The sequence below is a fragment of the Schistocerca americana genome, chromosome X (genome assembly GCF_021461395.2).
Source record: "Schistocerca americana isolate TAMUIC-IGC-003095 chromosome X, iqSchAmer2.1, whole genome shotgun sequence".
Classification (NCBI taxonomy): Eukaryota; Metazoa; Arthropoda; class Insecta; order Orthoptera; family Acrididae; genus Schistocerca; species Schistocerca americana.
The window spans coordinates 999,300,698-999,312,775 of record NC_060130.1 but is presented as its reverse complement, the minus strand read 5'-3'; the positions used below and the strand labels follow the sequence as shown (position 1 = coordinate 999,312,775).

Sequence of the window (12,078 nt, the reverse complement as noted above, 5' to 3'; positions counted from 1 at the left end):
CAGTCCCCTAGAACTTAGAGCTACTTAAACCTAACTAACCTAAGGACATCACACATATCTATGCCCGAGGCACGATCCGAACCTGCGACCATAGCAGTCGCGCAGTTCCGGACTTAAGCGCCTAGAACCGCTCGGGCACCGCGGCAGGCTAGGACAGTAGAGTATCGGTTACTGACCCTCGAAGTAAAATTATTATTTTCAGCCATTAACGTCAGAGTACTTTTTGTCTTTCCACTGTCTTTGGTGGGTATCACGTTCTGTGTAACTGATACAGCGTTATTGGCTTGCTTCGAATTTTCAGTAACATAGCAGTCTCCGACTGATGACGGAGTGGAAGAAAGCTGCATTGTTCGGCGATTCCAGAGCCAGAAGTGGTCGGGGTTGGAGAGCGGCCTGTGTACACAGTGGCAGAGCAGGCCCCTATCAGCACGAAACAATGGCCTGGAAAAGTATCGCGTGGGAACGCTACCTGCCCCTGTTTGCCCGGGACGGACCGTCCCGCGCGGGTCCAAAATCGCGTTCCCTCCACTGACAACAAAAGAAGCGCACATGTGTAACAAAGCGATGTACAAATCCGGCCAGCGAGCCGCGCCGCTGCTATTAGAGACGTCAACACCGAGCTTACTGCATCCAAAAACCTTCTGTTTTACTTTCCCGTCCCTCCGTCAGTGAGTGAGCTGCCGCTGGAAGCACGGTCGGCACGATACGACTGAGGGATACAAACCACTGATCAGAATCTGGTATGCGTGATATACGCAACATAAAAGTAGTTACAGCTGTTCCCATAACATCACACTCGTTAGATACGCCGTCTCCCAACCGAACTGTCACGTTTCAGGGCGTTTAGCCCCCTAAAACACGAATCGTAATCATCATCATCATCATTCAGCTCAACATAGACTTCGGAAAACGCCACGGATCAGTATATCACCGTAAATGAGATGTCTTATCCACTTTTTCCGGCCGCTGTGGCCTAGCGGTTCTAGGCAATTCAGTCCGGAACCGCGCTGCTGCTACGGTCGTAGGTTGGAATCCTGCCTAGGGCATGGATGTGTGTGATGTCCTTAGGTTAGTTAGGTTTAAGTAGTTGTAAGTCTAGGGGACTGATGACCTCAGATGTTAAGTCCGATAGTGCTCAGAGCCATTTGAACCATCTTATCCACTTTTAGGCGGCTTCGCCAAGTCACAGAGAAACACACTTTCCAGTCTAACTTACGCCTCGGGCGACGGTACAGATCAGTCTGTCACCACAAACCACTTTCCCAAAATGAAAAACAAGCAAAATAAACATTCTCAGTGTTCTGTTACATCTCGGTTTGCGCACGATTAACGTCACAAGCCACAACATCATTACGTAATTTTTATCTCATTGCAAATTTTGGAAATTTGTGGTAAGGTCTTATGGGACCAAACCGCTAAGGTCATCGGTGCCTAAGCTTACACACTACTTAATTTAACTTAAACTAACTTACGCTAAAGACAACACGCACCCCCATGCCCGAGGGAGGACTCGGACCTCCGACGGGGGGAGCCGCGTGGACCGTGACAAGGCGCCTTAAACCGCACGGCTACCTCGCGCGACTATCTTATGGCAGATACGGACCTCATATATCAGCAAAATAATAATATACTGGGTGATTTACAATACTTGTAACAGGATTGTATGAGTTGTAGAAAGGACTAAGCAGACAAAGTTTTCACAAGGAACCGATGTCCGAAACTGTACCATTTGGAAGCAAAGTAAAATTGAAGATCGGTTCACGTTCAAATATTCCGCTTCTTGGTACTCACCCAGAAGAGACACTGAGATGTACGTATGTGCCTTACAGGAACCCTTGTCATGCTCATGTTTCGAGTACTCGCCAGGTTCTCTTGTGCGTGACGAAGGGCGTCAAAGTCAAAGTGGAGAATAAGCCGCGATCGTGAACCACCACAGCAACGCTGCTAGTTGCTATACCAGTTTTCCGCAGCCGTTCTTGTACGCAGACGAAACTAGTATGTGATGTCATAATTACAACAGTGACTGACGCCGGCTCCATTCTCAGTTTGTATCCGTACCGTGAAGCGCTAGAATGGAAAGTGATTCGACCTTCAAACTTCTTTTGCATCCAAACGGTACATATCTGGGAGTGGGCTTGTTCAAATGGCTCTGCGCACTATGGGACTTAACATCTGAGGTCATCAGTCCCCTAGAACTTAGAACTACTGAAACCTAACTAACCTAAGGACATCACACACATCCATGCCCGAGGCAGGATTCGAACCTGCGCCGTAGCGGTCGCGCGGTTCCGGACTGTAGTGCCTAGATCCGCTTGGCCACCACGGCCGGCTGGGAGTGTGTTCCTCATGAAAAGTTTATCTACTAGGCCCCCTCTACCACCCACAGAAACTTGTAACAGGCCGCGTCCGTTTCGTTTGCATTCGGAGGCAGCGGGGAAGCTGGTCGCAGGTCTGCGTTGCACTGTCAGGCTGATCTCTCTCCCGACAGCGAGTATCGTCTCGGGGTTAGCACTTAACGTTGTCGTTGTATTGCTCCCGCTGCATTCTGTCCTGTTCCTCTCCCTTAGTTAAGCACATCACGTGACACGTGTGAAGTCGACACTCTTCACACCACACGTCCCTGTGTTAATGCACACTGGCTGGGAAACAAGTGTCACGCCGCTATCGCGGATCTTGTTTTACACGGCCCGTTCACGTTTCGAAAACATATCACTGCCCGCTTAATTTCTTTCAGACGATAAATGATCCACTTTCGTCCGTGCACCGACGCCAGCGCCAATTAGCAACGTGCAGCGAAACATCTCTAGAGTACGTATACATAGTGGGTGACTACAGGGCCGTAACGGCTGCATATTAGCTATTATGAAAATTTGTGTTCGGGTAATTGATCTTCTGTGTCCGATTTTTACGTTAGTGACAAAAAGAAAGGTGCATTAAAATCTAGCATGTTCCGTTTATTCTGAAAAGACATTTGACGAAATTATAATACGGATAATGCCACTACATATACTGGTATTTACCGAACCATATTAGTTTATTTCGGTCCTACAACTGATACTCCAAATGTTGCAGTTTCACTGTACCTTACAGGACTTCTCAGCAACAATATACAACTAATACTAAAAAATAATGCTGATTGGACGATAATAGAAATACTTAATTGTTAGATGTTAGAATTGTACATTCTAGCATCCGATAGCCACTCGGGTCGTCATCCAGGGAGGAACGAGGGACAGAGTTTAGCATTCCGCGACTGTAGAAGTGACGAAATATTGAGAATATTATATTAATTTTTGTTCTTAACATCTGTCACGTTGGGAATTGTAACTCGTCCTTCTTTCAGGTGACCGGTATGATTTTCAGCACTTAAATTCCGTCTTTTATGGAAAGACCTCTTCTTTGTACCACTTCACTTAGTTCTGAATGTCGTTTGAGCAAGGGCGAGGCATCAGTGGTTTTCCCCCCAATCAACGACTTTTCCAAGTGTCAATAACGGAGTCATTTTCATTAAATTATCAGAGCTACGGAGATTCACCGCAATGAACCACGTAATGCTGTAGACCGTTACATAATTAATGTAAATACGAAATGAGTATTTTATACACAGCTTAAAGGAATTTACTTGATTAAAAATGTAGTTTATGAAGTATATAAAATCTGTGGAGTGCCATACATCAGAAAATTTTATGTCATTGCTAACCAGGCTAAAGGGACTTTCCTGACATGGGTCTGTCTGGGAACAAAATTGGAAATACAGTGACGGAAAAAATCGCAGTATCCAAAAATAAGTGATGTAGAGTAGTGAAATTCCCGAAAAACATTTGTCTAGGTAACATATATAAGCGATTAGCACTGCAAGATCACAGGTTAATGTAAGCGCGAAATAAGCCATTGGAAATGTGAAATGCTGTTACATTAGCAACCGGTTTAACAGCCAGAATGTTGAATGCAAGCATGCAAACGTGCATGCATTGTGCTGTACAAGTGGCGGGTGTCAGTTTATGGTTGCACTTGGTCGGTCAGTACAGGGACGGTTAATGCTGGTTGTGGATGGTGTCCCATATGTACTCGATTGGAGACAGATCTGCTGATCAAACAGGCCAAGGCAACATGTCGATACTCTGTAGAGCATGTTGGGTTACAAAAGCGGTATGTGGGCGAGCGTTATTTTGTTGGAAAACACATCCTGGAAGGTTGTTCGTGAATGGCAGCAGCACAGCTCGAATCACCAGATTGACGTACAAATTTGTAGTCAGTGTGCACGGGATGACGACGAGAGTGCTCCTGATGTCGCACTCCAGACGATAACTGCAGTTGTAGATCCAATGCGTGTATCACGCAGATAGGACGGTTGCAGACGCCCAGCTGGCCTCCTCCTAATCAACACACAGTCATCACTGGCACTCAGACGGAACCAAGAAAACACAACAGACCTTCACTCTGTTCTCCAATGAGATTTCGCTTGACGCCACTGAAGTCGCAAATGGCGGTGGTTTTTGGGTCAGTGGAACGAACGCTACAGGGCGTCTACCTCCTCGAAGTAACAGATTTGTAACAATTTGGACTGTCACTGCGATGTGAATTGCTGCTGCAGATACAGGACGATATGAGGAACGCAGTGGTCCTTCCTCTCGCTAGTGCCAGGTGGCTGCCCGCGACCGTACATGCTCGCGACCACCGCTGCCAGCAACCTGTACAGTGGCTACATTTCTGCCAAGCAATATCGGAGAAGGAACATCCAGCTTCTCGTACCCACGATCACGTTCAAACTCAGTGAAGTGTCGATAACGGCGCCTTTGTCGCCTTCAAGTCATTCTTGACAAACATCAACTCACCACGTCCGATTTCAAAGGTAACTAACGCTCGCGACCGTTACAGCTCGGATTTAAAGCAAAACTGATTTGCATTCTCATAATAGCGCAACTACCGCCACTACTATGCGACTAGCGCGAAATTTGAATGGATGTCATCTTCCAGTTGCAGGAACACGCCTACCATCTTTCGTGTATGTCACACAACTCCTTCTCGGTGTTGTCATTTCTCTGTCCGCCAGTGTAGAAGAACGCATCGGGTTTAATTATATTTACATTTCTAGGTTGCCGCCGAGTGACGGGCTAGTTCCCGAACACCGGTCGAAGAATAAATATTTTATGTGCAGGTTAAATGTATTTCCTAAAAGTATACGAAATCTGCGAGTTGCTAAACGAGCGAAATGTTCGTATAGATTTTTTGTCTAATTCCTGTCTGTTTCCTTCCATATAACTCGTTATCCCGTATTAAATTTACAATCCATTGTTGTGGTATTAGTGTAATGCAGTGTAGTGTGTCGGCGTGTTGCAGAATGCAGCAGCAGCAGCTGGCGGCGCAGCTGTCGTCTGCGCACGCGCACGCGCACGCGCACGCGCACGGCGGCGGCCACGTCCCCGCACACGGAGCGGCCCGCCGCTCGTCCGCCCCCGCGCGCGCCGACAGCCCGGCCGCCGCCTCCACGTCGTCCGACTCGAGCATCTCACTGGGCACGCACTCGCCGCCGCCGCCGCCGCCGCTGCACCGGCCCTTCTCGCCGCCGCCCCCGCCGCCCCCGCGGCTGCCGCTCGCGTGATCGCGCGGCCCCCGCCGCCCCCGCCGCCGCCGCCACCGCCGCCGCCGCCGCCGCCGCACCGCCACCTCCCTCTGGGCCGCCGCTCGGCTTTCCTTTCCCGCCCGGTAGATGCGGCGGGAGCAGCCGCCACACCTGCCCGCGCGAAAGCGGCCATTCCGCCTGTCGACCGCGGTTCCGTTCGCGTACGGGTGGACACGAGCTCGAGATTCCGTTGCACATTTCAACAAACTCGTCACTTCTACAGGTTTTTACGCCTCTATTCCTCGCAGTCACCGTTCTACTCGTCCGAAGACCAATTTTCGTCCTTACTTCTGCCAGTTGTTTGAGACCGACCACTGTCGATACCCCGACGGAAGAGCTCGTACTGCTAACTCGCTGTCGGGCTTTTGCCTCCGGTGGGTACGAAGCACAGCACAGTGGAGAACACCTAAAGTTTCGTATCTCGCTTATTCTGAGTTAGAAACCGCGAGCTGAGGGACGTGCTTTCTGTGATGTACGCGCACTGTGAAGGTAGATTTTCTTTTCCGCGTGTCTGACTTCAGCGCATTACCTCTGCGACGATGCCGACGCGGGTATCTTCCGGAACGGTCTGACGCCTGTAATTCCTAGAACACCATTTCCGTACCGAATCACACAGGCTCTTCGCGTTGACGGAAGCAGTGCTACGTAATAGTCTGTCGAGCACAACAGAACTCAGTTATTGCTCCGTCCGCGACACGTGTACGGAACTGCGATCTAGCTTTCTGTTTCAGTTTAGCCCGACAATTCTGACATCGGTTCCCTAAATCGGCTCACCAAATGAAACTCGAGGCGAGACAGGAAACCGTGGGCATAAATGTAAATTCCTTCTTTTCGTATACGACTTTTGTAGAAAATCTGAAGCATCGATATCAGAGTTCATCCGTGGCAAATATTACGTACAAAGCTATTCTGAAACAAAAAGAGCTCATCATTATCATTAATGCTGTGTGTAAACGACGTCTTTTACGAGACCGATGAACTAGTCAAATTCTATCTTTAAAATTTCACTGGTACGGTGACGAGGATGCTGCTCGATTCCGAATTGTCAAATGGCACTTCTCTCACACGAATCGTACATCTGTTTGTCCGGTTGGATTTCGTCACACTAACTTCGTTCTTTACTCGGAAGACTGGAGACTGCTCGGACAGTCTCCTTCCACCTTCCAAACGGCGCAGGAAAACTACCCCTTGAGCTCAGTGAGACGATATCGTCAATGCTAAATCTATAACAATAAAGAAAAAGTACTAACAAACTATCTAATTTTTAAGTGTAGAGTAGAATTTTCTGTTCAATTTGTGCATTGTCGAGAATCACGAACGCATTATTCGGTTTTCAGTCATGTTTGGTAGAACATGTCGGAAGTAAAACAGAAAATATGGGCAGAAAACCCCAGTTCTATGTGCAATAGGCATACTGTGTCAGTTGGTAGCTGCAGCTATCTTTTTCGGTAGAATATGCCGATTCAGGGGAGAAGCTTGTTAACTGGGCGTGTGTCGGATACGTGTGTCTGTGTATGAAACGTTCCATCATCAGTTTGTCTAATCAATCATGAAACGAATCATTGTACTGATCAAATCTTGCAATGAGTGGTTGGACTGCATGTGTAAATAAGAATTATAGATAATAGCTATATAGCTTATAGGTATTGCTATGTGCTTGGAAATTAAGGAAACAGCGATTCTTGCTGTAACATTAAATCCAGTCTTTGAAATACTGGCGCATATCTTTCCGCAATATTTAGATAATTTCTGTTAGTTTGTAATTAAATCACAATGGGTTTGATACTCTCTGTACAGCGTGCGTACAACAAAATAGAGGCATGGATAATCGCAAAAGAAAGTATTGGGCTCTAAATACTGTATGGTTTGCCAAAGTTTGTACTAATACTTCAGAAATTAACGTAAAAAGTCTTTTGTAGATAAAGAAGTATTAAAAATGCTTTAGTTTCACTGTGACTCAGAATCTGCACACGTAATAATTTTCTACTTCAGAAGCAAAAGCAAGACGCTGCATACGAAACGTGTCGGTTTCACCGTCAATAGTTTTATTGTTGTTTTGTTATAGCTTATTTTTCTTTTCTGAGGATGTAATATATTCGATACACTTCTTTTTCCTTTCTGCGAACGTGTGGTCTGACAAACATCTATCTATTCTGTTACATTTGTATAGCTTGGCTTATATCAACTTGTGTCTATAACTCTATTATTGAGTATAAATAAATCCGAGAATATGAATTCCTTTACTGCAAATTGTACTTTACAAAAACATACACCTTGAATAGTTAAGTATGCAGTGAGCATTATATGTAAATGAACGCTAAATTGAACTGTTAGAGTATTTTATAATTTATCCAGAATTTTCTTCACTCGTTCATAGATTGTATACCACGTGACAATTTTGATTGCTTAAAATGAAGCATACAAAACTGGAACTAGGGATGTAATTATGAGATATTTAAAACTATTGTCATTTATTGTAAACTTACGTCAGAGATTATAATAATGCGATAATGGTGAAGTAAAAGCTCTCCATGTACAATTGAAACATACTATGTGTTTATTTTCTGAACCCTTTCATAATTTATTTTCTAAATTAATATTGCAATACCAAGGAAGGGGACAGAAAGATACCGGGTGATAAAAAAGTCAGCATTAATTTGAAAACTTAATACACCACGGAATAATGTAGATAGAGAGGTAAAAATTGACACACATGCTTGGAATGACACGGGGTTTTATTAGAACAAAAAAAAAAACCAAAGTTCACAAAATGTCCGGCAGATGGCGCTGGACAGCAAAACGTCAGTGACTGCGCATGACACTCGTGTATAAAAGGAGCTGTAATGAGAGAGAAAATCAGATGCGCCAGCAGTCGCAGCATGTTGACGTTACCTCAAAAGGCGCTTTTAGTGAAGCTGTATTATCAGAATGGGGAATGTGCTAATTCAACGTTACGATCCTATCGCCATAAGAAGGGGATTTGAACGAGTAAAGGTCCGTTGACAAATGCAGCTGTGGCGAGAATGATTTAGAAGTTCGAAGCCACGGGTTGTTTAGACGATAGACGCCGTAGTGGCCGTCCGAGCACAAGGCGTAATGCTACTGAGACAGTTCAGGAAGAAATGGAGACTGTAGCGGGTTCGTCTATGCACAGGGAAGTCAGCGCTCGTGCAGTCGCACGTCGCACCGGCATTCCATACACTACTGTTTGGTTGCCACTTAGGCGTACCCTCCGATGCTATCCGTACAAAATCAATTGGCATCATGAACTGTTACCTGGCGATTTAGTGAAGTGGAGGGCATTTGCGGTGTGGGTGTTTCAGAAGATGGCGGAAGATGACGATTGTTTGAGTAACGTGTTGTGGACCGATGAAGCTCATTTCCCACTACGAGGGTCTGTCAGCGTCCACAACTGCAGAATTTGGGCTACCGAAAATCCTAGAACTGTCGTGGAAACACCATTGCACGACGAGAAAGTCACGATATGGGTTGGATTTACCGCATCTACCGTTATCGGGCCTTTTCTCTTCGAGGAAATGCGTGATTCTGATTTTGTAACTGCTACCGTGACGGGTGAGAGGTACACCGATATGTTACAGAATCGCATCATCCCCAGCCTGGCTGATAAACACCTGCTGGAACGTACGATGTTTATGCAGGATGGCGCTCCACCCCATATTGCTAGACGCGTGAAAGGTCTCTTGCTCGTGTCGTTTGGTGATGATCGTGTGCTCAGACGCCACTTTCGCCATGCTTGGCCTCCCAGGTCCCCAGACCTCAGTCCGTGCGATTATTGGCTTTGGGGTTACCTGAAGTCGCAAGTGTATCGTGATCGAGCGACATCTCTAGGGATGCTGAAAGATAACATCCGACGCCAATGCCTCACAATAACCCCGGACATGCTTTACAGTGCTGTTCACATTATTTCTCGACTACAGCTATTGTTGAGGAATGATGGTGGACATATTGAGCATGTCCTGTGAAGAACATCATCTTTGCTTTGTCTTACTTTGTTATGCTAATTATTGTTATTCTGATCAGATGAAGCGCCATCTGTCGGACATTTTTTTGAACTTTTGTATTTTTTTGGTTCTAATAAAACCCCATGTCATTCCAAGCATGTGTGTCAATTTTTACCTCTCTATCTACATTTTCCATGATTTACTCAGTTTTCAAATTTATACTGATTTTTTGATCACCCGGTACTTAGTGCCCACCTTTAGAAAATATTGTAGTCTAACTAGTTACCATATATTTTAAGATTTTCAAAAACTTTTTTTATTGTTTTAATGAATTCTTCCGCCAGATTCCATAAATATTTTAAATTTTTTAGTTAAACTTAAATAAAAAATTTAAGTCTTGGTAGCAGACGTCACTTTCTGCAATGGGCGTCATATTCAATATTTTCTCATTCAGGACTTTACTTACACATGAATATCTCCTTAAAAAAGAAGTTTTGAGTTAAAGTCAGCAACAATTAATGAAATCTGCGCTTTTTTAATTTTTTTAGAGTGGGCATAAGGAACCCTCTCCCCAGTGGCAGTACACGTTATTGACAGTACGTTGATATTGCTCAGAGGTTAAAAGATACTTCTAGGATCTGGACCAGACTTAAGCATCAGTGTGCTTTTAAAAAGTACGTTTTTAATGTAAGTGAACAACAATTAAAGAAATTTGTTTCTTCTTTAAAATTTTTTCAGGCTGAGCATAAAGTGACCCTCCCCCCCCCCCCCCATCCCTTTCATGTGCATTATGAAAAATACGTTGGTACTGCTAGGGTTAATATTCGCAATATGTGACCCTCGGTGTATGCACTACGAAGAAAGTGATTTCTGAAAACTACGCAGAAGACAGCTCATCCGCCTAGCAAATGGAAAAGGTAAGCTTTTAAAACCAGACAGCTGAGAAGAAAGGAAAAAAGGTACCATAAATTAAAACTTCAGCTGACACATGAGCACGTATACACAGTAATCAACTAAAAATTTTGCCGACAATAAAGAATTAATTTCGATTTATTGTATTTTTTGATACGCAATATTGCCATCAGGAAATATCGTTGTGGTTGTACTATTCACGAAGATCGTGAACGATTAGTCAACAAAGGTGGATTCCTATCGACCTAAAGCAGGTTAAACAAAAAGAAATTTTACTCATTCAATCAAAATATATGTTTCACTGAGATTCTGTGGCGCTTCAGTACGACAGCATATCAACTATGGCTTCGGATTGGTAACGTATAGAAGTGTACATCTCATTTTCTTTGGGCACTGTGTAGATTTTCGATACGCTGTCTGAAGTACACGTAACAATTCATTAATAAAAAGTAATTACGTTTACGTCTTTAAAAGAAAAAAAGATACGCTTTATCGTCATATGAATTCGGGCGATGTAATAAATCCACCGAATGAAGCAATTAGCATTGTAGTATTCAGACCCCTGATCGCAAGAAAGTGTAATTCGCCAACGGTGGAAGTTCCTTACAAATCTTCCCTCCTACTAACTCTTCAAACTGGAACGCTTACGACATTGGATCAGCGGGCGATGTAGAGAAGATTGTGGAATGCTCTACGGGTTTATTTGGTCGGCGTGAGAGCGTCACACAAATTCTCACGGAGCTCGTCGGACACATTGACATCACGGGGAGAACACCTGCTCCTCTAAAGCGAGACAAGACAAGTATTGTTTTCGCTCACACAGATCTCTCTCAGAGATCAAAACTGAGGCTTGTACGGTAGGTATCAACAACCGCTGTTCGCACGCAGCATAGGTGAACGTAACAACGAGGGATGAAATTGGACCCCACACAACATACAATGGTTTGCAGAGCACAGCCATTTATGCAATACGTAGACACAAAAATGAGGAACTGTCTGGTGTGTTGCAGCTAGGGCTAAAACATGATTCATTCGGAGTGAGTTGCAGAAACTCTGGCAACTGTACATCATTAGCGTCGGACCGCCACTGTTGCTATGCAAAAGCTTAGAGATATTTGAAAAGAGATGATAGCCATTAACACAATATCTTCAAACCAATTAATACAACTCATGCCAGATAGAAAAAAAAACCTCAAAGTATTCTGTAGGAAATCCATTTTTAGTAATATTTTATCTTTAAAACGCCATAGTCGTATTTAAAACACAGGTTAGTCTAACAAGTGTGTTATTAAGTAAAGAAATATTTTCGAGCCTCTTAATCTGTGAAGGCAAATAAGGTGGCTAGAATCAATATCAATAGAGATCAACAACATTTACTATTAAATACTAATTTCCGTTTAGTTCCTGTTTATTCTGGTCATTAAGAAGATTCCGGGACTCAGAAATAAAGTTGATGAACTACTCATTTGTACTGATGAAATGAATTCATCTAAGCAAATTGACATAATCTGCCTCTCTGAACATCAAGTGACCACTGGTATAGATATGTTAGACATTTCAGGATTTAAGCCAGCTTCCTAC

The 12,078-nt window shown here is 44.3% G+C and overlaps 1 protein-coding gene across 1 annotated transcript in view; it reads left to right on the top strand.

Moving 5' to 3' along the window:
• LOC124556440 (homeobox protein SIX6-like) overlaps positions 1 to 12,078 on the top strand; it is a gene marked incomplete at its 5' end in the record, with an annotated part of 330,503 nt that overhangs the window by 155,620 nt on the left and 162,805 nt on the right. The window contains one exon of the mRNA XM_047130390.1: positions 5,341 to 5,458. Coding sequence (XP_046986346.1) covers positions 5,341 to 5,458 — 118 coding nt within the window. The remainder of the gene's footprint in view (positions 1 to 5,340; positions 5,459 to 12,078) is intronic.